The 27589-nt window shown below is 47.8% G+C and overlaps 2 protein-coding genes across 16 annotated transcripts in view; one reads left to right on the forward strand and one right to left on the reverse strand.

Moving 5' to 3' along the window:
• Positions 1-1065, reverse strand: part of URB2 (URB2 ribosome biogenesis homolog) — a 23454-nt gene extending 22389 nt beyond the window's left edge. For 10 of the 11 annotated variants that reach the window (XR_005016775.1, XR_005016776.1, XR_005016774.1 and 7 more), the window contains exon 1: positions 928-1065. The gene's annotated coding sequence lies outside the window, so the exon portion shown is untranslated. Of the gene's footprint in view, positions 1-860 lie in introns of all 11 variants that reach the window. The other variant, XM_036828161.1, reaches the window with a different exon arrangement.
• TAF5L (TATA-box binding protein associated factor 5 like) lies at positions 827-27589 on the forward strand. Of its 5 annotated transcripts, XM_036828172.1 has the most exons (6): positions 1009-1468; positions 10822-10966; positions 13805-13909; positions 20736-21460; positions 24684-24765; positions 25699-25833. In XM_036828172.1, the coding sequence occupies exons 1-5, from the start codon at positions 1037-1039 to the stop codon at positions 24747-24749; spliced, it is 1473 nt and encodes a 490-aa protein (XP_036684067.1). In that variant the 5' UTR covers positions 1009-1036; the 3' UTR covers positions 24750-24765; positions 25699-25833. The 5 variants fall into 5 exon arrangements, with proteins under 5 accessions (XP_036684065.1, XP_036684067.1, XP_036684063.1 ...); XM_036828170.1 differs by lacking the exons at positions 1009-1468; positions 24684-24765 and adding an exon at positions 827-847 and having other exon boundaries at positions 25699-27589; XM_036828168.1 differs by lacking the exon at positions 24684-24765 and having other exon boundaries at positions 25699-27589.

The raw sequence follows: 27589 nt of genomic DNA on the forward strand, positions 1-27589 counted from the left end.
ACGCTGGAAAAATACAATACAATTATGAATAAAGAAGGAACACAAACATACCAACCACCTATAATCCTATAAAACTGAGGTAAATGTAGCTTTGAGTTTCCTAAAAGCCATAGTAAGAAGGGGAAAACATATCAGGTTAAGTCATTTTCATTACATAAAAGTAAACAAGTCAGTTCCTCAAGGGAGAAAGTTTTTCATGATTCTTAATACTGAAATAAAATTATCGTAAATTACAACAAAATAGGACCAATGAAATACCAAGAAAAGATCGCGGCCCCGTGATTCCAATTTAAATACTGTCAAACCAAAACAATTTGCTATCCTGAGAACCGGATCGCTGGATTTTTTAAATCTAAGGGGTCTGAAATCCTACAGACTTACCTTCAGAGCTAATTCTCAATAGGCATCTTTACAGGGAATGAGCGAACATCGGATGAAAGACAATTAGGTTCAGCACGGTACCCTTCACTCTATTACAGAGGCCAGAACAGTCAAAGGCTGTCAGTCTTCCTCTTTGTCAAAACGTCCAATATCCATTCAACAGCTACTAATTTAACTTCTAAATTCAATGTTATACAGCCATCGCGACAGCTACAAAGTACTTTAAAAGTACCTGCAGAACTGGCTACAAAGACGCCCCATACACCCTCCCGGATATGTCAACCTTGGGCTCTCGGTGCCCGCAGCGATCCCTGCGAGCGGGCGTGGAAAGCCCGGTGCGGACCGCAAAGCCGCGTCCGTCCTCACGTGGCCACGCTAAACCCTGCGGAACAGAAGGAAGCGAGCAGCCAGGAGCGAGGCGAGAGGCCGCCGGAGGAGCAAGCCAGCGGGGGATGGCCGTGCCCAGGTAGGCAGCTCACCTGGAGGCACCTGGTCACCTGGGAGGGACCGCGGGCGGGGCGGAGGGCCGGCTGGGAGGGGGCTCACCTGCAGGCCGCCCCCAGGTGAGGAACTCACGCAGACCCCGCCGTGAGGGGCGGCGGGCGGGGCGGAGGGCAGTCACCGGGTGGGGAGCTCTCCCGGCGGCCAGCCCCGGATGGGGACCGCGCGGGGACGAACGGCCGCAGCGGCGGCGGGACCGACTCCGGGGCCACCACGTGGGGCTTCGCGCTCCTTCCTCCGGACTCCGGCTGCGCGGGGAGCGGCGGGGCGGCGCTGGACGGGGCGGAAGGAACGTGGGGCGGGGCGGCTCGCACGCCAGGCATCGCCAGCCGAGCGCCGAGGCGCCGCGCCCATTGGCGGAGACGGTCGCGCGTCGAGGCCCGAGCGGCCCGGCCCAGCCCGCGGCGGCTCCGCGTCAATCAGTCATGGGGCTGCAGCCCAGAGCCGCCGCGGGGGCGGCGGGGCACGGGGCGCGGGGGCCCGGCTGAGCCGGCCGCGGAGCGCGAGCCTGCCGCGGAGACGACGGAGGCGGACGCGGGGCGACCCCGGCGGCGGCGGGGGGAGCGGGAGCCGCCTGGGATGTTCAGTGAGTGCGGGCGGCGGGCCGAGGGCGCGGGCGGCAGCGCGGCCTGGGCGGTGGGGGCGGGGCGAGCGGGCGGCACCGCCTGGAGGCCCGGAGCGCGGGCCCGGCCTCTCCTTCATTTACAGGAGAGGGAAGTGTCTGTGGGCCGAAGTCGGGATGAAACTTGGCGCATGGTGGCGGGGAGGACGCGGGCGAGCGCGGCGATGCCCACCTGCAAGGGCGCCCGCGAGGCGGCCGCGCCCCTGACAGCCGCGTACGGGGTGCGCGCCGCGGAGCCCCGAGGCCCTGAGCGCCCGGGCGCGACGTGGGCGGGGAGCCGAGGGTGAGGGACCGGGTGTCCTCGGAGGCTCAGCGGAAGTGCTGCCCTCCCGACAGCGGTGAGAGCGCCCTGGGCCCGTGCCCCGCGGCGGCAGGCTGGAAGCGCTGACCTCTGACCTTGCAGGTGGAGGTCTAGGAAGGGAGACCCGGCTAGCAGGAATCGGGGCTGCGCTGGGAGGGGCGCGCGGGCGGGGGCCGTCTACTCTTAGGTGACCTAGCGCTGCGGGGTAGGGCGGACACGGTGGCCGCCCCGGTCTGGGTCCCAGCTCTGCTTGAGGGTGGGAGTAGGAAGAGGAGTTTGGGGCCCTAGCTTTACACTCGGAGAAGCTTCATGCAGCGGAGGGGGCTCGGTGACTACATCGGCCTCAGGTCGAAACCATGTAACTATATGTAACCTCTCGGAGCCTTCGTTTCCTCTTCTGTAATATGGGGTAATGACTGATAACTTAAACTGGATCTTTTAAAGGATACCCAGAAAAGGATTAATGAATGTGAAAATGCCTGACAAATGGGAAGTGTTCTGTAAATACTAGTTATCAGCTATTACAATTTCTTTTTTTGGCAGAGGATACTTTCTAGGTTCCTCGTAGGGCTACATTTGTTGCGTTAAATGTAATTTTGATTTTTGTCAATTATAAATCATTCCTGCCTTAAAAATCAGTGTTAAATTGGCAAACCAAAAAGTGGGCTTGCCTTGACCATTTTTTTTGTTTGTTTTGTGTCATCAACAGTAAAGCAGATTCGTGTGTTTTGGAATAGTTTTGTTGCTTCTCCCTCTGAATCTGTGAAATTTGTTTGGTTCTATCACTGTGGAACTAGATAAAGGCCCCTCTTAACTATTCAGTCACTGGTTTTCTGGTTTTACTTCCGCAAACAGACGTCCTTCATAATACCTATGAAGGACATCTCTGGAGAAAGGGTTGTTGTTTGTTTGTTTGTTTTGTTTATTTGATGATTCGTTTTAGCTGGAAGGGAGCCCCAGGGGCGCTCTGTTAAACCAGCATTACCCAGTGGACAGTGCCAGAAGCCGTTTCTGGCCTCTCCATGTGACAGACAGCTTCTCAGGTAGTAACTGTTGTGATCACTCTCTCAACAAGCATTTGGTAAGCTTTCACTGTTGTGTTTCCCAAGAGAAGCCTTTGAGCCGCAAGACACCGGAAAGGGTAAGAGCTCAGACCATGCAGCCAGGTGGCACTGTGGACCCTTGGGCACCTGTCTGACTTCTTTGAGCCTCAGCTTTCTTATCTGAAGAATGTTCCCTAGCTTATAGGGTTCTCGGGAGGCATAAACGAGATAATCTACGTAAAGCACTTAAAATAGTATCTTACCTGTGATGTACACTCAGTAAGTGCTAGGTATTGGTAGTGGCAGTGTAGGAAACAAATAGTATGGTGATTCCTGTGATAGAGGTTTGTTCCTGGGTTTGGTGGGTGGAAGGAATCAGGCTCAAGGAAGCTTTGGGGAGGAAGAAGTGGCCAAGCTGGGCTGTGAAGCATGAGTGGGAGTTAGCTAAACCAGCTAGGAGTGCCATTTGGGGTGTTCCTACAGTTAATGGAGGAGCCTTGACCAAAGCCCCTAAGGTGAGAAGGCCTTGTGGTACCCACCTGTTTTGTAAACAAAGGCAGATAAGAGTAACCTCAAGGTGACACAGTGGAGACTGGATGTTTTTATCCTCCACACTGGTGAAGGAAGGAGAAAGTTTTTAAGCTGAGCACAGATGGCATCAGATTAGCTGTTTGGAAAGATTGTGCCTGTAGTGGTGTGGGATTAAAAGTAGGGAAGGCCCAGCCACTTGTCCTGGCAGTTTTGTGTCTGCCTGGGACTCCAAAAGGTAAATGACTGCTTAGCAGAGGCAGGCATTTTAATCCAAATCTGGAAGCCTAAAGAGCACTTTGAGAAGGCATGAAGAAACCAGATCATTCCAGGCAACCTTCCCTCTTAAAAAGCATCTTCAAGGATGTACTGTATATGCCTGACTACAAGGCAGGATCCCCCCCAAAGTATCCCTCTGAAAAGAGGGTGGTACCACATGTTTAAGTCTCTCCTATTACAGGCACTGTAATTACTCCTTCCAACAACAAGACGCCATTTGGGAAATACATATTGGGCTGAAACAATCTCAGTCAGTGCTAGTTTGGGATATTTATACAACCAACGTATCAACAGTAAGTGATAAGTTTAAAAAGTTCTGCCCACCTGAATGGGTATTGATGGCTTGCGTTGAGATTTCCAGCGAGAGCATCAAGTGCTGTATCATAGATGATTTGGTAGGTGCGAAGGTGGTGTGTGTTCTGGAAAATGGAATTTGATGATTCAGAGTGGGTTAAGTGACCACAGAGACGCTGATGTTGAAGATGTAAGTGAATAGTTGGCGTAAAATTGTTTCATGAATTAATGTGTTGCCTTATATATTTTTAAATACATGGAAGTTAATAAAGATTATAAGCAGACATTTGACTAATTGATCTACAGTCGAAAAGGTTTTTTTTCTAGTTTAAGTTAACCAAAAATTTTTCTTTTTTAATTTTCTCATTGCAGGGGTAAAGTTGTCTTAGGTTCGAGCTTGCCTTTTATGTGAACGTTTTACAGAAAGTAACTGCTGCTCTGTTCGTCTACTGAAACAAAATTCCTTTTTCCCGTCTCATTTTTTAACTTTAAGGAGGTTTCAAGAATGTTGTGTACTGGCAAGTTTTAGAAAACACTATAGAAAACTCCCATTTATAAATCTTTGTTTAGCAGTCAAATGAGATATCTTTCTGTTAAGATGTATGTAAATGTATATGTATCTTAGTAACCTTACAGTGTTTGACAGTAATAAAAAGGTAGCTCCATTTTTACTAACAAAATACTAATTTCTGGAGATTTGGCAATTTAGGAATCAGAAGTGTTTTGCAAGACTTTGTGCATTTTTAAGTCAAGGCGCTGCTGCTTTAGCTTCACAAAGTAATGCCATGCTCTGGAACTGTGTTGTCCAATACAGAAAGCACGGGCCATGTGTGGTTGCTTACATTTAACTTAATGAAAATTAAAAATTCAATTCTTCAGCTGCGTTAGCCACATTTTAATTGCTAGACAGCCCTTTGTGGCTGGTGGCTAGCACACTGAACAGTGCAGACCTAGAACATTTCCATCATTGCAGGAAGTCCCATGGGCAGCACTACTCTAGAATAAAAAGTGACCCCTCTGCTCTGTGAGACACACACACACAAAGGATTCAGTGTCATTAAAGCATCTCCAAAACCTCACTTGCTGCACTTGAATTCCATTTCCGGGAGAATGATAAACATAGGAAACCATATCCCCCGTATTCTGAGAGCACAGCATCCTGTTTCTTCTGTCTACAGTGGTTGTAAATGGAGCACACGTGAAAGGTGTTCTTTATGACACGGTACATGTAGGCAGCCGTTCTGTAAGTTGTGCCATGCTCTTCCATGTTAACAAGGTTTTGTATAGAAATAATTTTTCTGAGCACTAAAATAGTTTTGAAGGAAGAATCAAATATTTGTGGCTTTCTTGGTTCATAAGAATCCAGAGAAATCATGTGCCTAAAGTAAACCGTCAAGAATTCCAAGCAGAAGCTAGACGACACTCATTTTATTTTTAATGTGAATTTCAAAGATAAAAGCCCTGTTCTAGGGAACTCTCCATCTGGGGGAAACTAAAGAACGGTGATGGCAGGAGTGGGCAGTCTGCATGGGGTGCAGAGGATGATTTTAAACATGGGAGTAGCATAGTCAGTCTTTTTGTCTGGCTGCATTCAAAAGGGTTTTTGAGGTTGGCCTAGAGTAGTAGGAGGACATTGGAATAGTCCAGGTGAGAAGTGATTTGTGCTGTCCAATCGCAGCAGTGAGGATATGGTAGCACAATGGCTCCAAGAGAGTCCTGTTCAGAATAAAGAGTTGATGGCCATTTAGAAGTGAGGGGGAGGGAGATAGAGAAAAGCGTCTTAAGGTGACTAGTTTTCATTTGATTGGTTGGTTTTGTTTGTGGTTTTTGTTGTGGTTTTCTCTGTTGGTGGATGGTGGCACCATTAAGCTGGCTGGGAAAACTAGGAGAAGGAAGAAGTATGGAAGGAAGAGAACCTGAGCACATCGAATTTCAGATGTTTGCAGCGTCCAGGTAGAGAAGTCTTTTAGACTTGAGCTCAGGAAGGTGATCTGACTAGAGACGGCGCGAGTCTTGTGTCAGTAGGGAATGGGAAGGATGGAAGAGGGGAGCCAGAGACCCGCTTGCAGGGGAGGCGGCGTGTTCAGCAACCTAGAAACCATGTAAGATAGTGGGGAAAAGTGACTTAGATTTGACAAGAGTTGAGGAATCTCAAGTCTTAGTAAATAGCCCGCTGGCATAGGAAGCAGGGTCGGCTGGCTGAGTAAGGAGACTGGAGCAGATTTGGGGGTGGCTGCAGGTAGGAAGCTGCAGGGAAAGGAAGTAGGTGACAAGAAAAGACTTCTGGGACGTTATGGAGGTCCCAGCTGATGTTAATCAAGTGCTAGTGGCCTCTGCCTGGCTGTATGATTTCTGCTCCGCCCCCAGCCCTCCCCCCCAAACTAAACCCCCAGATTCTACATTGCATCCTGAGCCCCCAGCTGTGAGCCTTGTTCATGTGCCATTTACTTCTTAGGACACCATGGGAAAGAGCACAGGTCTTAGTTCAAGTGTATTCATGTTAAGTCTGTGTCTGAGCAAAGCCTGAATATGAAAGGCCAACCTAATTTAAAAATTATATCATGATGACTGAAACCGAGTTCATTTATCTTTCAGCTACGATTTTTATTTTCACAAGCATTTTATCACAGTGATTAATGCAAAAGCTTATTAGGTTTGTAGGTGCTACTTAGAATGACCTTTTGATGGATTTTACAAGCACTTAGAATACTGCAAGGAAAGAGAAGAGAACTGATATATGAGCCCCTAGTAGGCACTTTACATGACCTCTCAGTTAAGAAAAAATACAAAATAATTTTTATCTGTTTTTAAGCATAAATTTGTAATTGGAAAAAATACACTATTAAAAAACAACAACAACAGAAACACCTAGCTACTGTCAGTATACTCAGTTGGGGAACTGATTTGAGGATAGTGGTGGTGAGTTTGCCTGGATTTGTTTTGAACTCATTCATCCTCAAAGCTGCCACCTTATATCTGAGGGGCAGGGGGAGACACACTGTTCATATAGTACTCTGTTGGCATCTCATGGAATTGGGTAGCGCTTAGCCCATGAAGTGCTGGGCTGGGGGTGTCTCTCCGAGCACCCCTCCACCAGCCATACACATTTGAACATAAGTGGGTGGGGTTAGGCTGCAGCAGAGAGTAGTATTAAGAGAGTGGTTCTTCCTGCACAGTTGTTACTTTAAGGCCGGAAGGTTATCATGTCCTGATTTTCCGTAGCAACTTTGGTAAAGTATTAAACAGTAGGCAACTATGAATGCATGAGAAATAGATACATATTGTGTCGGAATCCTCATGTTAATTTCCAGAAATACTAATAATGTGACATGAATAGAAAGGTGTGTGATCATCTATTTTTAACTTTAAAGATAAAATATTTTATGTCAATTGAAAATTAAGGGAAAACCTGAAATTTTTAACAAAGATGTAATTAGATTGAAACTCAATTTAAATTTAAAAGATTTTATAATTATGGGAAAAGATAAACAGGTAACTTGGAATTGCAGTGTTAGTCTCATGTCCGAGTCTCTCAAAAGACAGGTCTGTTTTTAAGGAGGTTTTTTGTTTTCTTTTTTTCCCATTCATGTGTCCATTTATGGGTATTAGTACTGTGGAAATCAGTCAAGAGAGGGGGACTGATTTCTCTGCAGAACTCTTTTAATTTATTATTTATTTCACTTGAAATATGTGTGCCCTGGAATCAAGTCCAGGGCAGTCAGTTGGATAATGTCTCTGGTATTTCAGTTGAGTGTGGCTGTAAAAGAGACTAATGCCGGCGTTCCTGCCCCTCAGACTCTTGGCCCTGAAGTTGGCTCACAGCCCACCCTCAGGGAAGGTCCTTGTCATACATGGTGGTTTGGAGCCAGAAACCGCTGTTCCAGACAGCTAATTTGGGCAAATTCATTAGAATCAGTATTTACCAGCTAGTTTCTAGTAATCCCCAATATGGCCAGTTTTTTACTATTGTTCATTCTCACTGCTTTCTGTTCGCTCTCTCTTTTCCCCTCCTCTTCAGACATGCATATACATTGTCCCGCCTTGGGGACACTTGTCATTGCAGGGTCTGCTGTGTCAGTTTTCCCATGTCTTTTCCTGTGCACATTTTTTTTTTCCTGTTAGAGAGGTGACCTCTCATTCCCATCTTATCTGAAACACTAAGGGACACACATTGATACAAGCGTGCACTCCCGTGGCAGCAAGAGATGGGCAGTAGGAAATCTGGAAAAGTTTTAGTCCCGGCCAAAATACAAGGCATCTGGCTGCTTTGGAAGAGTTTGGAGACTAAGAACTCTTGAAGTTAGATTGAAAGCATCTTCAGCAAGTGGCGTAGGGTCATGTGGTGGCGGGGCCGGGGGTGGGCGGGCGGGGAGTGGAGCCTGGTGGATTGACTGCTTCTGACTTGGGTCCAGACTGGCAAAGGGTAAGTAAGTACTCTCCCAGTCTCTGTGTGTACTTAAATTTTTTTTCTCTAAATATAACATTGAATCAGAATCTCCAAGGCTGAAATAATTTATACACACACTCGCAGGAGATTCTTATGTGTAACCAGGTTAGAAAACCATAGAGCATCACTGAAATAGTCAAACTGATACAGGAATGCTTATTAGTAACCACAAAGAAACAATTACCTGTCTTCATCAATGGACAGATGAATACTTAGAGCAGTGATTCCCACCCTCAAAGTCTCAGAATTCTTGTATGAGCAATAGAAAAAAAATCTTAATTAAAAAATAATCTGGGGACTTCTCTGGTGGTGCAGTGGCTAAGAATCCACCTGCCAATGCAGGGGACACGGGTTCGAGCCCTGGTCCGGGAAGATCCCACATGCCACGGAGCAGCTAAGCCCACGTGCCACAACTACTGAGCCTGCGCTCTAGAGCCCGCAAGCCACAACTACTGAGCCCACATGCCACAACTACTGAAGCCCGTGTGCCTAGAGCCCATGCTCCGCAACAAGAGAAGCCACCGCAATGAAAAGCCCGCCTGCCTCAACGAAGAATAACCCCCGCTCACCGCAACTAGAGAAAGCCCGCGTGCAGCAATGAAGACCCAACGCAGCCAAAAATTAAAAAAAAAAAAAAATCTGAGTTGTCATACAGCGAAAGACTAACACACCATAACCAAGTGGGGCAAATTCCATAGTGAAAGGTGGTTCAGTATGAGGAAATTTATTACTATGTTTCATTGTATCACTGAATCTCAATCCTTTCAGACCCAGTGCCCCTCCTTTCTAACAAATATTTGATACTGTCTTTGGTAATCCAGAAATGAAATGCATAGATAATGTAATCATTCTTTACACCTGGTTTAAAGTAATATATTCATGATGTCTTAACATTTTATATTTGTATATAAATATATGTGTTTTTGTGTGTGCATGTCTCCAACCTTCACCGTTTGCTCTGTTGTATGACTTTTAGGCAATTGAAAAGTAGATCTTCAGATTGTGTTTTAAAAGAGTTACCATGAATCAGTTTGGAAGGATTATTTATTTGCAGATGATTTTGGAACAACTTGTTTGCTGCAGTATCTGGGTAAAATAGTTGTTTGGTTATTCACCACATATTGTACACTGAAGGAAATTGCAATGGATAAATATTAGATACAGATAAACTTTTTAATATTTAAAGAAAAAATAAATAACAGGTTTTTGGAATGGGGGGAATTTTAAATCTTAAAAACGAATGGAGGAAATCACAAAGGAGAAGACCAGTGCATGTAATTGAAACTGAAAATTTAAACACATCCAAGTAAATTATCAAAAACACATCTTCCATACACAAAAAATTAGAAGTCCTTGATTTAGAGAAAGTTACCCTGGTGGGGACCATCACATGTGTATGGATAATGTTGCATGCGTTCCAAAACGGACACGATATTTTGATCCTGAAGAAGAAAATATTTTTTCCATCTCAGAAGTGAACCTAGAAAATTCATTCAGCTGTCACTGGTCATCTGGACTGCAGTATTCTTTACTCCAGGCACAGGAGTGTTTGAGGCCCATGGCAGTATCGGGGTTCCTGTCATTCTTGATAATAAATTTAGCAGTCAAGGAAAATAGTCCTTTTGGAGGGGGAACCCCCAACTTAGCTTGAATTATCAGAAGTTATTTACCCCTGTTGAGTGCATTTCCTTCCGTATAAGAATTCATGAGACGTTTTCTAACACATACACATACCCTCTTACAATTTTGATGCTTTTCTGTACCTGACGATACAAATAAAGAGTGAAAGAGGTAAACAGTATGATTGACATGAAGACACACTGGTCAAGTCCTTGACTCAGCGCCAGCAGCCTTTTCCTGACTGCTAAGAAAATCATAGCTCTCCCTTTCCCCGTTATTAACTTCTCGCTTTCTAACATCTCTTTACCTGGTTTCTGAATGTCTCAGGGCTCTGATTTCGTGCTGCCTCCTGCCTGCTTTCTGGCTGGCTCCCTGCTCCCTGACCCCTCTGCCTGAGCGAGGAGCAGCCGGGAACACGGGGCCCTGGAATTCCTCGGGGTGGATTGAAATCATGGTCCTAAATGGAGTTTGCCGGGGATCTGTGGAGCTGTTTTTTTTTTTTGGACCGCACCTTGCAACACGTAGGCATGTGGGATCTTAGTTCCCCAGCCAGCGATCGACCCCGTGCCCCCTACAGTGGAAGCGCGGAGTGTTAACACTGGACCGCCAGGGAAGTCCTGTGGGGCTTTGTTATCTAGGCTATTCCCGTTTTCCATCATTGAAGTTGGCGGTGTTGTCACTGGGACAATACATAAAGTGGAAGAGAGGGTGAGGTTGGTCTTAAGGCTCTCAAGTCAGCCAGGAGACTGGCCACGTGGCCTCTACCCGCGCGTGACGTCCGGCTGTCCCTATGGTTCCCCCGCAGGTCATGAAACGGGTGCGCACCGAGCAGATCCAGATGGCCGTGTCCTGCTACCTCAAACGCCGGCAGTACGGGGACGCGGACGGCCCGCTGAAGCAAGGCCTGCGGCTGTCGCAGAGCGCCGAGGAGATGGCCACCAGCCTCGCAGGTACCACCCACCCACCCCCGTCCCGGAGGCGGCGTCCAGCCCAGGTGCCTCTCTGAAAACCCCCCGCCCAACACGTCCTCCCGCAGGATCCCGGGGGCTTTGAGCTGTACCTGATGTCGTGTGCGACTTTCTCCTTCCGTGTACTGGGGCCAGGGTCTCTGTCCCCCTCTTGCACGTGTCCCCTCCCCCCCTCACCTGGGCCTCACCCGTGGAAGGCAGGTTCTCCAGGTGGATGAGTCCTTTGGGATCAGTGGGTGGAAATGTTGGCATCATATACGTGTTCCTGAGACTTTAAACATTTCTTTTTGCTTTTGCTGTTTGTTTTGAAATTGGATTTGGATTCTTTTTTAGAAAAACTTTGGAGAAATTTTTCCTGCCGTGCTTTCAGGGTGGTTGTGAGCGTCTTTAAGGGTGGTTTCCTGCCATGCTTTCAGGGTGGTTATGAGCCGGGTGTAGGAAGCTTAAGGTTGCAGTGCCTTCTCCAGCTCAGCCCGGCTCCTCAGGGGAAGGCTCCTTCCCTTCAGTGTCAGGCCCACTCACTCTCCCTTGCCTTCAGACTCTGCTGGGTTCCCCTGACAAGGACAGGGCCAGGCGATGAACTTGGAATCGAGTCATGAAAGCCTTAATGTTTCTAGTAGGATGGCCAGTGTACAGGACCAGAGTAATTCCTTCTAAACTCGCCGTCACGGGCTTTGATAAGCTCCTGCTGCCCTGTGTTCATTGGAACCTGTGCTGTTGCTGATAGACAATAGGGCAAGCACTATTAAATTTGTGTTCTCTGTTGTCTTCTTTTAGATACGATGGCGTATTAGGAGAGTCAGTGTTCCTGGAAAACCACCAGGAAAAGCGAGAAGCTTTTAAAATGCGATTATCGTAAGATTTTGTCCTAGGTTTTTCTGTTGCTTGAGTAATCTGAATACTTACATCTGCGTTCAGCAGATGGTGGTGAAGGTCTGCTGGTGGCCAGGTGCTGAGAAGTTCTCGAGAGAGCTAAGACTTGATCCTGGCTCCTGAGGAGCTCTGTCACAGTCCGGGGGTGAGGCAGGCAGACGGGCGCGCGTGGGCGGGCGTGACACAGTGAGTCCTGTGAGGGGAGCTCAGCCTCCCTAGGAGCACAGAAGATGGTGCTCTCAGGTGGGCCGGCAGGTCAAGAAGGGCTTCCAGAAGGTCTCCTGGTTCCCAGCGTACAGTCAGGGGTCCGCAAATCGTAGAAGGAATGAGCTGCGTTTCCAAAGAACCATTAGGAGCTTATCGGGGGGCAAGCTGGAGGTGGGTGTCAAGTTATCAAATGTGGATCTTAGGAGGATGGCTGTGCTGGCTGTGTTGACGGGGGAGGGCCCGGATTGGCACCAGGGGAGCTAGTCAGAAGGCCGCAGTGTGATCCAGTGAGAGGTGAGGACAGCCTGCGCTAAAGGGTGGTCACCGGAATGGCAAGGGGAGGACGCCCGTGAGGACTTGTGACTGTGGGACTCGAGACGGTTCCCTCACGGCGGGGCGGCAGGAGGGGGGCCTGTTCGTGCGCGTGCAGCCTTCCAGCGTGTCTCCGGGTTCTCGGAGGGGACGCTGACTCTCTTCCCGTCTGTCTCCCCGTCTCTCGACGTTCTCTGTCGTGGCTCCTCGGCCCTGCTGCGTTAACTACATTCCTGCTTCCTCCTTCTCACGTGCGTCAGTGTTCGTCCGGATTGTTGTTGAAGATGGCTCCTCAGTCCCCCGCCGCCTCTCCCCCGCTGTGAGGTCCCCCACCCCACCCCCAGCAGAAAGGGTAGGAGGATTTGCTTTTCTTGTTAGAAAGCATGAACTCACAGAATGGCGCTGAAGCGCATGTTTACATCCTGAGTATTGAGACTCCAGCCTTCTTCCTCCTCTCGCTGCCGAGAACACTGGCACCCAGGCACCTGCTGTCCAGGAAGGTGATTAAAAGCCTCGCCCCTGGTGAATCTGCCCTGCCCAACAGAATGGACCTGAGGACATCGCCAGCGGGAAATTGCCCATCCAGGTCCTCTTGGGTGATAAGCGCACGCCCAGGGTTCTCATCAGCTCTGTGGTGCCTCGCTTTCAGATAACAAGGGACTGTCAGATCCTGGAAGAAACTGATCTGCTTCATATGAAAAATGGAAGGAAACAGTGAGAAGCAACTTGAAGGAAGCAAACAGCAGAGAGAAAAAAAACTTCAAAAATACCATCATTGATAGCCTTGAAACAAGGAGAGACGGCTATTTTAAGAGAAGAAAACATTCAGATAAATACATGACAGTGAAACTGAAAAATCATTAGAAGGGTTGAAAGTTGAGGAAGCCTCCCAGAAAGTAGAGCAGAAAGACAAAAAGTGGAATCTGGGAGACATTAAAGGATCAGTTCAGGAGACTTACCTCGAAATTGTAGGCATCCCAGAAAGAGAACACAGGAGAGAAAGCAACAAAATGATTCAAGAAAATTTCTCAGAACTGCAAGACGTGAATTTCCAGATTGAAAGGGCCCACTGAATGCCCAGCAGGGGGGTCGAAGACGGACCCATCCCAAGGCACACGATGGTACAGTGTCAGGTCCTGGGGTCAGATGTGTCCAGAGGAGTCTCTCGCGAGCCTGTGCGCCTCTCCTCTCTCGTCCAGCTCGTGTACCCTGTGCTTTATACCTTTCGTTCCCCTGCTGTCACGTCCCTGGGTGTCAGGAGGGGGTGGGGTAGACATGTCGGTCATATTTAACCAGAAGCCCCAACGTACTTTGAAAATGGGCTGAGATGTCAGGTGCTACTGCTGCGCCTCCTTCCATCCATCCTGCCACGTTTTGGGCTGGCGATTGTCTTTGCCGTCCCCATCTTATGTATCTTTTCCTCCTTAGTCCAATCGGAATCTGGTTGTGCCAACATAGTGTCTGCGGCCCCTTGCCAGGCAGAGCCCCAGCAATATGAAGTGCAGTTCGGACGGCTGCGGAATTTCCTCACCGGTAAGTACTCCGCACGACCCCCTTCTCTTGTTAAAAAAGGGCGCTGCGAATTTCCCTCAGAACCATCTATGTTCCAGCTCTGGTGTTAGGCACCAGGGATTCAAAGGTGGTTGAACGCAGGCCTTGCATTCACACTTATGGTCTATTGGAACCCCCAAGAGAGTCAAATCAGGAGATTACAGTGTGCAAGGGCAGGGCTCTGGGTGCGTTACTCACTGTTTTGTCCGTGGCCTTCAACACAGTGACTGTGACTTGTGTTGAATAAGTGGAAGCTCAGTCAGCCGTGTAGGGAAACCTCCTTAAATGCAGCAGGTGTGAAGTGGACATTGACATCACTACCAGTGATACAGTACATCTCAAAATGGTCTTTTCCCCTTATTTCCAAAAATGCAAGACAGTAATCCTCATGAATCAGCACCACCACAAAATTAGAAGTTGTCATTTCGACCAGTTTGTGGGTGCTGTGATAGCCACAGACACACTGAATCAGTAGATATGAGTTCTGATGAGTTTTTCTCATTCACTGTATGACTCTTTAAATTAATCACTCTAAAAAATGTAGTCATATAGCCTTTCTGGGGCCTTTAGTTCCTCATATGTGAAGTGAAGAAGGCTATTCAAAGGCAAAACCAAGTGATTTCGTCTAGTTCTAAGATGACTGATTATAATTTTAATGTTGAAAAGATGATTACAATAAGAGGGACCATGTTGATTCTGGTTATTAATCAAAGTCTTTTGTTGAGTACTTTATACAAAACACCTTGAGGTACAAGAAATACAAAACTTTCTCTGTCCTCAAAGGATGGAGAGTAATTAGCATGTATTGGTTAGTAGAAAGTTATAGTTAAAATACTTTGAAGTTGTTTTATTTTTTTTTCCTTATTTGAACAACCCTCAGGTTAATAATTTTTAGTGGTAAAGAGGCATAGTAAGTGATCAATATATAAACCAAAATAATATACCTAATTTTGCACACTTAGAGTTGTCCTAATTTTACTTCACCCTTATAATGGTTAGTATTTTAAAGGAAAGAATCCACATTTCCTGTATCCTGTAGTTGGGCAAAATGACCAAAATGTTACAGGAAATAAAGATTATAAAATAAAACCCTAAAGAGGGTCATCTTATCAGTCTCACAGTTGTTGTGTGATGGGATTCATTCTGTTAAATTGTTACAAAAATGAAAAAATTGCGAAGATTAAGGGTCTAATAAAAAGAGTCTATTATGTTTAAACTGGAAAGAAACTCCATGAAGATCCTCGTATCATATAAATGTTAAATGTCTCAGAACAGTGGTCAGCTGCTTTCCATGTCCACTAGAGATAAAAAAAGAAAAATTGGATTTATAAGAAGGATTTCATTCAGAGGTAAGCAAGAACTTGGAGATAATCAAGTTATTTTTCATTATTGGCATTGGTTTTTGAGGCTTTAAGCAATTTTTAAGTTTTTTAAAATCAGTTTTTAGAAAGTTACTTGACTCGGTTTTTTAAATACGGTTATGATTTCTCCCTGAGAGACTTGTCTCACCAATCTAGCGGTGAGGAAGCTGGTTTAGAAAGGAGCGCCTGGCGTCCTTTGGCCCTTCTCTTTCATTCATTCAGCCTGCACCTACGTGAGGCTCTGACTGTCCTGGGCTAGGCATTGCAGGAGACTGTACTCATGGGGGCCCGCCCTCTGATGAGGCAGCCAGGCGGCGCGGAAGCTCCGAATCTGTCACTGTGATGGTCTCCATCAGCCTTCTCCTACGCAATTTCCCGTCCTGTTTCAGAACTGAGAAGGCTGTCTGTTACCTTGTCTGTAATTTAATTCTTTAATCCTCGGTCACAGGTTATTTTGAGGGGGTGAGTATACGTGTCTTTCCTCACAGACTGCTTTTCCTGGAACATTTTTCTCCACGTTCAGGGCTCTGAAGAGCAGTCAACCAAATCGAATGAATAGTTATTTCCTGAGCACCAAGATGAAGTATACCATGTAGTCATTAATCTGAACTGAAAGTTAACCCTAACATAAGGGGGCTAAAGGTCACAGTTTTGCATGAGCTGTGACTGGGGGAGTGTTTTCATAGGCCAAGACGGAGCCAGTCGCTGGGTGTTCGTGGGAGCTGCATTTGGAGTGAAGGGAGGGGCTGGCGTGGGGTGGTCAGAGGCGGCCTTCCTGAGGCGGGTAGGGTCGACATTAGCACTTGCATGTCGGGCACCTGTGCCAGAGTAGGAGGATCCGGCCTACGTGCGAAGGCATGACCAGAGGGGCAGAGACGGTGATTATTTTTTCAGGAACAGCGAAGGAACCAGCTTTGTTGCAAATGGGCTTTCGGGGAGGGATAAATTGGGAGATTGGGATTGACATATACACACTACTATATGCTAAATAGGTAACTAATAAGGACCTACTGTACAGCACAGTGAACTCTACTCAGTACTCTGTAATGACCTATATGGGAAAAGAATCTAAAAAAGAGTGGATAGATGTATGTGTATAGCTGACTCACTTTGCTGTACAGCAGAAACTAACACAACACGGTAAGTTAACTATACTCCAATAAAAAAAAATTTTTTTTTAAAGAAAAAAGAAAAGAAAAGGAAAAAGAAAATGAGCTTTCAGATTGGAGATAGAGACAGACAAAGTGGAGGCAAGATCTGACCACAGGGGTAGAAGTGTGACCCTCATCCTGCGTGATGGAGACAAGCCCGGGCGTGAATGTGGGTGTGGAAGCAGTGGACGAGAGTGTTGGTGAGAGGGGCGATGGGAGGCCAGCCTGAGTCCACTGTGGTCCCTGAGGAGTGAGACAGGGCTGTGGATGCCGAAAGTGGGGTCTTCAGTTCATAGTTACATTGTCAGGGTAGGATCTCCAGGGCTAAGGAGTAAAGGAGGGAGAAGAGCTGAGTATGCCTCAGGCTCTTTGCGGGGGGGGTGGGGGGGTGGGGTATATTGAACAGAAATAAGTCAGGTTTTATTTTTTACGTTGTTATGATGATAGCATCCTGCTGCGTAACACAGAAGATACAGACTGTGATACAGAACTCAGCATCAGCCCCGGGGAGGTACAAAGTAAAGTCTAGGAGGTGGTAACTCTCACAGGAGATAATAGAGGAAGGTGAGAGGTTCTAAGGCTGTAGCTCCCTCCAGTATTTCTCCTCCGGAAGCTGTGGGGCTGCGAGCTCCCGTGAGCTCGCCTGTTGCTCCAGGGCCTTTCCTACAGGACGTGTAGTGGGAAGAGCACGGACTATGGGGTCGGTCCCTCTGGATCTGAATCTGGGGACAGCTGTTGGCTCCTAGACACAATGTGGGTGTAAGTGCCCGGCTCGTGGGAGGCACACGTGCAGTGTTAGTTCCTCAAAGTGAGGAAGAGGAGCCCCCAGGCAGGGACATGAAGGGGCAGGCCAGCTGGTGCTGTTTCAGAGCTAAGGACGGTGTGCGGTCGGTGGGCCCAGCCCTGCGGAGAAGGGCCGGGGAATGAGGACCAACAAGCTCGGTGTTTGTTTAACTTAGTGTCCTTTCAGTAAAATATAAGGTGTATGTTATGATTTCAAGGGAACAAGATTAAAATTGAGTTAAGACTTAATGTTAGTCTCACCTTGTTCCACATATAGAATATGTTGATTGGAACTTTTATTCCTAATATACTGTTCTCTTCAGACAAGAAAGAACAATTAAGCAGCTTTGAAACTATGAGCTGAAACAACGGTGAATTTCAGTAAGTTTTAAAGTACTGCATCCCTATTTCTAGACGGCTAGTTTTTTTGAATCCTGAACTTAGTAAATTAAAATGCCTCTCGTTTTCGAAAATAAGCCTGAAACTAAGATTGTAAGGAGTTGAAAACAGCCCTTCATCCCAATAGAATATATTGGAAGTCTAATTGGTAAGAGTTGAATCTTTTTGTTTGTTTTAATTAGTATTTTGGGAAAGAAATATTCCAGAGGTCTTCTAAAGAATTACGGTATTTAAAGAAATACTGAAATCTGTATTAGGGTTCTCCAGAGAAACAGAACCAACAAAATGTGTATGTATAGAGAGATTTATCTTAAGGAATTGGCTCACGTGATTGTGGAGACTGACGAGTCCAAAATCTGTGGGGCAGACCCGCAGGCTGGGACCCAGGAGAGCTGCAGTTCATTAAGGAATTGGCTCACGTGATTGTGGAGACTGACGAGTCCAAAATCTGTGGGGCAGACCCGCAGGCTGGGACCCAGGAGAGCTGCAGTTCACGTCCAGAGGCCGCCTGCTGGCCGATTCCTTCTCCCCACAAGGGAGGTCAGTCTTTGTTCTCCTAAGGCCTTCAACTCATTAGACGAGGCCCACCCACATGTGGAGGGTAATCCACTGTACTTAGTCTACTGATTTAAATGTTCATCTCATCTAAAAAAATGCCTTCACAGAAATATCTAGAATAATGTGTGAACAGGTTTCTGGGCACTGTGGCCCAGCCAAGTTGACACATAAAATTAACCGTCACAAGTCCACCGCCTATGGACTTGTGATGGCACCCTTACCCATCTCCTTAAACCATAATTAACCTGCAAATAAAGGTGATTAACAAGGTCATAATTCTACTTAACATGGTACAGCTATCCCAAGTACAACCAAAAATGCCCTAATGCCTTCCTCAGAAGAGGAAGCAAAGTCCACAGGTGATGTTTACTCTTCTCCTTGAGATCCCATAATTTAAATACTGTGACGTAAAGTTAGCAATACTTAAACCCTATGATATAGGAAATTCCCTGGTGGTCCAGTGGTTAGGATTCCACGTTTCCACTGCAGGGGGCCGAGGTTCGATCACCGGTCGGGGAACCAAAATCCCACGTACTACACGGCACGGCCAGAAAAAAAAGAGTAAATACTATGATACAAAGTCAGTATAACTTATGTTCCATGGTAAGGGGATAAGAAAGGAAAGAAAACAAAGATATTTGCTTATGTATAGATATACACACACACAAACATGTTCATAACAAAATAAGGAGGAATACTCATGACAGGTACAGTCCTGGGTTCTGTCACTAGTCATGTGGTCATAGCTGGTCTTTACCTTCCTCTGCCGCCTATTCTGTATTCCCTTTGCCTTCAGTTATCGCCTCAGCTGGTCCTGGTTCTTTCCCTGGTGGGATGATGCAAACCTTCGTTCCTGAAGGGCCTGGGCCACTACCAGTCCTGCCTGGATTGGATTGTTGTGTATTTCCACTCACCTTAACCTCGGGGACGGTAATACTAAGAGACGCTAATACTAAGTGACCTCCTGTGTCCCAGACACACTGTCCTCGGCTCCCTGTGGGGCACAGTCCAGTTTCCCCTCAGCATTCAGGGTCACTCACCACAGCCAGCACCAGAGCTCCCTGTGCCTGTTGGTACAGAGGCAGGAACCCTAACTTCAGCTCAGCGGGATCACTGCAATTGAAGTCCATCTTCTAAGAATGCATCTGAGTGGGGGCACGTTGATCCTCAAATGCACCTACTATGCAATTAATTCACCTGTGATGAGGTGAAATAGAGCATCAAGCAGAGATAGCCTGCAGGGATCATCTCCCTTCCAGTTAGGGAGATAAGATTCCCTAACGCAGTGTTCCTGAATCTTGAGCCAGGTGTGGATTCCTTTTCAGGAAAAAAAAAAAAGAAAGAAAGAAAATGCTAGCGGAAGTGCTAAGAGCTGACTTAAAACATTTTTATATTAATTACTTAGGTATGTACAGACATTACACATGAAACCTTTATGCGTACTTTATTTTGTATAAAAGCTAAACTCATTTACATATGAAGTACAAGCAAAACCACAAAAATAAACTTCAAATTAACAGCAAGTGAAAGTAACAGATGGATTTTGCCAGTCATAACTCGCTACTCTAACGGGCCTAGGGCTGGTGTCACTCAGCTTCCCTGAGGTGCTGGTGCCTGCGATGGCCCTGCTCGCTGACCACTCACTGGCCACTCCGTCCAGATGGCTGTGGAACCTTCGCTCCGTCACAGCTCTCTCTGCCCTCCCTCACTTAGGTGTCACACACACTTCTGTGCTTTTCTCACTGGCCGTGACAAAGCTGTTTTTGAACATTCTTTGTCATGTACTTCCATGGTGTTAAAGTCTCAGATTAGTAAATGATTTAGTCTTGACATGAAAGTGTTCCACTTGTAAATTATCACTGCAAAAGAGAAGTTGTACTTTTTAACCAACAAAATCAAAATGAGTACACTGACAGATGTGGGACAATTACAGATGAACGATGTCATGTTGGCGTTGAGACTCGCCAGCCAGGGGAGCTAGACATGTTATTGGACCCACTAAAATAAGAACTTGATGTTACTGCAGGGGATGGGGCCAAAAGGAATCACAGAACAAAACAGAGCACTAAAACTGTATGTTAGTACTTACTTGCTAAAGGCCATCCAGAGAATTCTGAATTTACCTGTGTTCACTGTTTTTTAAATTATCAAGTTAAAGTTTCTGTGAAGAACTCAAGTGTCCCGAGAATGCATCTCAGGTCTCTCCAAGGTCTCAGGTCCCAGCTGGAGCAGCACTAATGTGCTGGGGAAAATACTAAGCCTTGAAGACTCAGGTACGAGCTACTGAATGCATGTGAGAACAGGCACATCGCTTAACCTCTGGGCGTCGAATTCCGGGTTTGCGGCTGACTTCGGGCCGGGTTTCCCGGCCTTCGGGGTCCGTGCTCTTCCTTCCTCGGTCCCGGCTTGGACTTTGAGTGTCCAGAATTCTGTGTTGGGCTTATACTTACATCCATAGCCTCAGAAAGTAGGGTCCTGGCCAGAAGAGGCCATGTGATGGCAGGCTCCCCAGGAGACTCTGCTGACTGTAAAGGCCCTGCTTCTCTTTCATTACAGATTCTGAATCCCAGCACAGCCACGAAGTGATGCCTCTCCTCTACCCTCTCTTTGTCTACCTCCACCTCAACCTGGTCCAGAACAGTCCCAAGAGCACAGTGGAAAGCTTTTACAGCCGCTTCCATGGAATGTTCCTGCAGAATGCCAGCCAGAAGGACGTCATCGAGCAGCTGCAGACCACCCAGACCATCCAGGACATCCTGTCTAACTTCCGGCTGCGGGCCTTCCTGGACAACAAGTACGTGGTCCGCCTGCAGGAAGACAGCTACAACTACCTTCTCCGCTACCTCCAGAGTGACAATAACACCGCGCTGTGCAGAGTCCTCACCTGGCACATCCACCTGGACGTGCAGCCCGCCAAGAGGACGGACTACCAGCTCTACGCCAGCGGCGGCCCCTCCCGGGGCGAGGGCGGTGGCCTGGAGCCTGCCGACGTGCCCGCGCCCATCCTGCAGAACGAGGCCGCGCTGGAGGTCCTGCAGGAGAGCATTAAGCGTGTCAAGGACGGCCCCCCCTCTCTCACCACCATCTGCTTCTACGCCTTCTACAACACGGAGCAGCTGCTGAACACGGCGGAGGTCTCTCCGGACAGCAAGCTGCTCGCCGCCGGCTTTGACAACTCCTGTATAAAACTGTGGAGTCTGCGTTCCAAGAAGTTAAAATCCGAACCCCATCGAGTAGACGTGTCCCGCATCCACTTGGCTTGTGATATCCTGGAGAAGGAGGTAGGAATGTCGGTCTTTCTTCCCTGCGTCTGCCTTACTAATCAGCTTGGAATATTCCTACCAAACGTGACAGATCTTATGGCAAACGCACTTCCTTATTTCCCGCATCGTATAGCTAACGCCAGACTCATGCCTCGTAACCTGTAGCCAGTGACTCCCTGCTAATGCCCAGCCTTGGCGGAGACGATAAGCAATGAGACGTAGGATCGCTGGGTCAGAGGGTCTGCATTTTAAAGTGTGATATTGCCGTCTCCCAGTCCCATCAGCAGTAAACGAGGACACTGGTTTCTCTCCACCCTCACCCACCCTGGCTGCTCTCGGCCTTTCGAGGGCAGTACAGGTCCTCTGGCTTCACCCAGGGTGCCCCCGTTTCGTCCAGCAGTCGGTGTAATGAGCTGGTTCGCTTTGTTTGCGGGTGGCAGTTGAAAAGGGCAGGCCCAGTGGCCTGAGTTTCAGGTCACCGAGAACCACTGCCTCGGAAAAAGCGTGGGCAAAGGGAGATAGAAATTGAACTTCACAGAGTTCACCTTCCCTGAGAGTGGCGCCACGGAAGTTGTGAGTAGGATAGCTCTGTCGTATCACCACTGAAATTCAGGTAGCTCGGCCTCAAGTTACTTTGGATGGAAAACCTTTGCACCAGGTTGAAAAGTTAATGACTAAAAAAAAAAAATCACTCAAGTTAATTTCCAGTTACTGATGAGGGTATCAAGAATGTTGGGTGTACAGATTAAGCCCTATTTCTACCGATTCCTGTTTTCTTAGTCACCTTCCAGTTAGTATGGCCTTCGAGTCTTTGCTTCTTGCAGTTAAGACAATATAATTAGAGAAGTTTGTTATGATGAGTGAAGAGTCTAAATTCCAATGCACAAACTTTGATTTCTAGAATTCTGTAGTGCCCTCCAGAATATTTTTCAGTGCACAAGTTTCTCTTCCTTGGAGACAGCTCTAGCTTCTTGGGGGTTCTTCACATACAGTGAGGGATACTGCCCTCATTTACTCTCAATTTTTTACTTACAAAAATTATTCCTACCGACCTTATTAGCTTTGATGATACTGAGTTTGGGGATTATTCTAGGCATTAAAAAATAATATACAGGAAGATTGCAAAGGTAGAAAGATAGATGCAAAGATGGAAAGAACATTAGCCTAAAATAAAAATTTATAAGATTCTACCGTGGCTACCGCTAAATTTTGTAACATGTGAATTAGATCTCATTTTTTTAAAAAAATCAAAAACAGTAACCAAAAGCTCCTGTGTAAGCATAAAATTATCCCCAATACGACTGGATTTACAGCCCTGCCCTCCCGCTTCTGTCGTCTCCACGTGAAGAGAACCTAGATTAGCCTCGGAAACGTGTTCGCTGGGCCCGCGGTGCCGCTCCCGTCACCCGGGACCGGCAGCCTTGGAACGGGCAGCGGGCCTGCCCTCCCTCCCCCACTTCGCTGCACACCGGACGGAGGTAGCTTGTCGATTGGCAGCTGTGTGTTTTTAATATTTGCACAGCATGGCAAAACCACAGGTCCCCAGTGGAGGACTTGCCCTTCTTTCCAGTTACGTGGACAGGACAGGACCACCCTCATCACCACCAGCCGCCCCGCCCTCAGCCCAGCAGTGCAGCACCTGTGTTCAGTTCATTTAACGTCTGGTCATTTCTGCCCCCGATCTGGTCATCTTTAGATTTGAAAAATAAAGTCTGTGTTGTCAGTAATACTCAGTTCTGTAATTTGCGTGTAAAACTGTCATTTAGACCCGGCCAGTAGGAATATAATGTGAGCCATATATGTAACTTAAATCGTCCTAGTAGTCACATTACAAAAGTAAAAAGAAGTAGTCAAAATTAATTTCAGTAATGTATTTTCAATCCAGTATGGCCAAAATATTGTCATTTCTACACGTAAGCAGTAGTTTTTAAATATTAATGAAGTGTGTTACATTCTCCCTTTTTGTCCTAAGCCTTAGAGATCCGTTGTGTGTTTACACGTACAGCACACGTCCATTCACACTAGCCAGCAGCCACCTTTTCTCTCCTAGATGAGGCTGCTGTCATCTCTCACACAGGTAGCAGTGTCTCACTTGCTTCCAAGTCTTACCCACTCCCAAGCCCAGCCATATTTAATTTCTTTCAGCTCCATCGGTAGCTAATTGGAGAACAGCCCAGGGCTGACTTTCAGACCCCAAAGTACCCTGATCTAGGAATGACCACACTGTGAGCTGGGCCACCTGGAACGTCCTAGTCCAGAAGCAGACGGAGGGACTCCGTGGCCTAAAGCAGGGTCAGCAGACTATAGTATTTGAAGATCTGTTATTTTTCTTACTCTTTGAAAATTTCTAGTTTAAGCATGTCTTATCATGTACATAATATAGTTTATTATTACATGAAAGTACTTTACAAATTAGAAATTCCTATTTGGGATGCATCTGGGGTGGAATGTACTGTGAGGGTTCAGACAGGGGCAGGGCATTTGGGGTGCTGTCCTGTCAGCATGGGAGGCTCCGTGAGGCCAGGCACGTGTGACCCACTGCCTGTTCAGGGCTTCAGCTCGACTGTGCCGAGGCCCTCATGGGGATGGGTTGAGCCACAGAAAAAAATGTGGCTGGACTATTTTAAGCTGTGGTCCTGGCAGGGAGCTGATAGGGATAGCCAGCAGGCCCATTCTGGCTTCCCCATTTCTTGGTTTGCAGAGTCAACCAGGCACTTTTCCACAGGCTCAGGACCATCGTCGGGCCCCTGGGAAGTCCAGCTTGACTCCGGTGTGTCCTCCTCTCTGCCTGTGAGCACACAGAGGGGAGACCCACTTCCATAACTGCCTGCTCCAAGCGAAGACCTCTTAAGCCTCAGAGACAGTCATGTGCGCCCCGGTCGGCCGCTAGCTTTCAGAGGCCCTCTGTGTAACTCACCCAGGGTCGTTTCTTGCCCCCGCCGCTCTTACACAAACTCTCCGGTGCAGAGCAGTGAGTCATTCTTGTAACTTTAAAGTGTTGCTGTAATTTCTTCGGAAAGGAAAATTACTAATATTCTTGGTAACGCTCAGTAGAACCTTAAGCTCTCAAACGCTCCTGTGCTTGTAATGTTGAGTATCTGGAAGAGCCATTTTGAGTATTCATGGACATAAGTGTTTATTTTCTCTTAACTTTTCTCCAATATGTAAACATTGGAGGCACTCATTCTATTTTGAATTTAATAGCTTTCAGATTAAAAGGATGCCCTTTTTCTGTCCAAAGGCTCACGAGGCAAGCTGGTCCAAGAAGCTTCATCCTACCCCCTGCTCTTCCAGTGAGGTCACTTGACTTTATGAATTCCAGGGTGAGGACGGCTGCAGTTATAAGGAGCTTGTCCACGAGAGAATGAACGGAGAGTGGCTTTGAACACAGTGTGCTTGTGGGGAAGAGGATGAGGAGAGGGGCTCTCCCCCCACACCACGAGTCGTCTTTCTGCCACACGTAGGGATTCATTTCCAAGACTCACATGAGTCACTTGGCTTTATTTAGAGCAATTCTGAATCCACGCCTCGTTTGTTACTTTGGGAAAATATTTGAGACCCTCCAGAAAGTCACGGTTTCAAAACTGTTCTCTCCTTTTGGACACCAGCCACTCATGCCTGGTCACAGGGCGTGAGCCTAATTTACTGGTGGCTGCACCTTCCTGGCCTGCTGTTACTTCTGTGGTATGTCCAGGTTTTATTTTTGGCTGAACTCCCACAGCGGTTCTGTAGAAAGATCTCGAAGTGAAACCACGCCTGCCTCCATCACTGGCCCCAGGCGTGGCAGTAACAGGCACGTGGGGATTTTTCTAAATGGACTAGAGACAGGGAGCAGCGTGGCCTACAAAGCAGCTGAGACTGACGGGCGAAGACGTGCCAGTAGAATAAAAGCACCTAAGAACATAAGTTCAAAAGTACATCTTTTCGAGTGATCGGCTCTGGAAATCGGTCCTCCTCAACCTAAGAGTAAGGTCCACAGTCATCACTCTGCACTAACAGCCTTGCTGTAGTCTTAGCTGCGAGGTGAATTTAAGGAAGGCAGTTTGTAAGTCGTAGGAGACATTTTATTCGGTTACGCAATTAAAGAGTTCTTCTCCTGGAGTCACCCGAAAGAGCAGGGTCATTTACTGAGTAGGTGCTGTTTCCCAAGCAGGTCTGTTTGTTTCTAGACGTTTGTTTTCCGTGACGGACCACTAAACACTCTTTTCTTGTGTGTGTGTGTGTGTGTGTGCGCGCGCATGCGTGTGTCCCCGCAGGACGACGAGGACGATAACGCAGGCACGGAGATGAGGGTCCTGCGGGGACACTGCGGGCCAGTGTACAGCACCAGGTTCCTTGCGGACAGCTCAGGGCTGCTCTCCTGCTCCGAGGACATGTCCATCAGGTACTGGGACCTCGGCAGCTTCACCAACACCGTGCTGTACCGGGGCCACGCCTACCCCGTGTGGGACCTGGACATCAGCCCGCACAGCCTGTACTTCGCCAGCGGGTCCCACGACCGCACGGCCAGGCTGTGGTCGTTTGATCGGACGCACCCGCTGCGCATCTACGCCGGGCACCTGGCGGATGTGGACTGCGTCAAGTTCCACCCCAATTCCAACTACTTCGCCACGGGCTCGACCGACAAGACGGTCCGGCTGTGGAGCACCCAGCAGGGGAACTCGGTGAGGCTCTTCACGGGCCACCGCGGCCCTGTGCTCTCTCTGGCCTTTTCCCCCAACGGTAAGTACTTGGCGTCGGCGGGCGAGGACCAGCGGCTGAAGCTGTGGGACTTGGCGTCCGGGACGCTCTACAAAGAGCTTCGGGGCCACACGGACAGCGTCACCAGCCTCACCTTCAGCCCGGACAGCAGCCTGCTCGCGTCGGCCTCCATGGACAACTCGGTGCGCGTCTGGGACATCAGGAGCGCGCACTGCAGCGCGCCCGCCGACGGCTCGTCCAGCGAGCTCGTGGGCGTCTACACCGGCCAGACGAGCAACGTGCTGAGCGTGCAGTTCATGGCCTGCAACCTCCTGCTGGTGACCGGAATCACGCAAGAAAATCAGGAACATTGATTTTTATCTCTGATGTAACGGCCTGGGGCGTGCGAAGGGCTCCAGACGGCAGGTCTTAGGACAGACGGATGGAATCACTGACTGACTGTGAAGGACTCCCCGCGTCCCCCCGCATCCCCCCTCGTGCCCCCTCGTCCCGCGGACATCCCGAGCCCGCCACCCTTCGCTCAGCCCCCAAGTGTGGAAGGACGGGGAAGGAAGGGCAGTGATGGGGAACGAACGTGAGATCAAGAATCACGGAGATCCCGCTGTGTCCTCGTGCCGGCCCCTTCCTGTCTCTGGAGCCATGGTGCCCTCACCTCGCCGGGGCTGCACTTGGCCAGAGGAGGTTTGCTGGGCGCCCTCCCCGGGAGCAGTGCTCTAGGGTCACTGGGTGGAAGGGACTCTATCTGGGTAGAATTCGGCGGCGGGAACTAGGAAAGGGGGCAGGGTCATCCTGGCAAATGTCTTTCCTTTTTCGTGATTACAGAGAACCAGGATTTTTTATTATTGTTATTATAATTATTATTATTAATGAGAAGAGGAAACCTAGCACTGGCAGAGGGGGCCTTCTCTGCTCTCATCTTTCAGGTTTTACTCCTGGCACTGGCTGTGATACTTGGAATTTTGAGGTTCAGGGAATTCAGAGAATCTGGTCGTACAGTGTATTGGGAGAAAGGGAAAATTTCTGGGTGACGAGATTGATCACTCCAGCTGACGTGTTTCTAGAAGTGGGTGGGTGGCTTTGATTGAGAAAGTCTTGGGCTCTTGCAGTGATGGTGGGATAGATTCTTTTCGTGGCTGCACTTCTATTAACAATTCTCTCCACTGAAAGGACAGATTGTGGTAAAGAAATGAAAATAATTGGAAGTGAGAAGTCAAAAGATAGAATTAGAAAATGTTGAATTTCCAAATGATTCCGAGGTGTGGCTTTTCCAGCGTCTTTTCCCCCTGAGATCGTCCCTCCCACCTCCTGCTTTGCAATAGCAGTTTTATGAACAGTCTGTGAAACAAATCTTTAAGTACGAACACACACGTCGAAAACTACGCTCTGAGGATAAAGCAACTTCTAATTTGTGGAAAAAGGATTAAATATTTCTGTTTTCTGAAAAGA

Source organism: Balaenoptera musculus, chromosome 16 (genome assembly GCF_009873245.2).
Source record: "Balaenoptera musculus isolate JJ_BM4_2016_0621 chromosome 16, mBalMus1.pri.v3, whole genome shotgun sequence".
NCBI lineage: Eukaryota > Metazoa > Chordata > Mammalia > Artiodactyla > Balaenopteridae > Balaenoptera > Balaenoptera musculus.

What these genes read in the sequence shown, in the direction of transcription:
- TAF5L (XM_036828168.1), top strand. Translation starts at nt 1,037, where the DNA reads ATGGGGACCGCGCGGGGACGAACGGCCGCAGCGGCGGCGGGACCGACT. An exon ending in GATGGCCACCAGCCTCGCAG is followed by an intron (nt 10,967 to 13,804) that starts GTACCACCCACC and finishes TTTCCTCCTTAG; the next exon opens with TCCAATCGGAATCTGGTTGT. An exon ending in GTGATATCCTGGAGAAGGAG is followed by an intron (nt 21,461 to 25,698) that starts GTAGGAATGTCG and finishes GTGTCCCCGCAG; the next exon opens with GACGACGAGGACGATAACGC.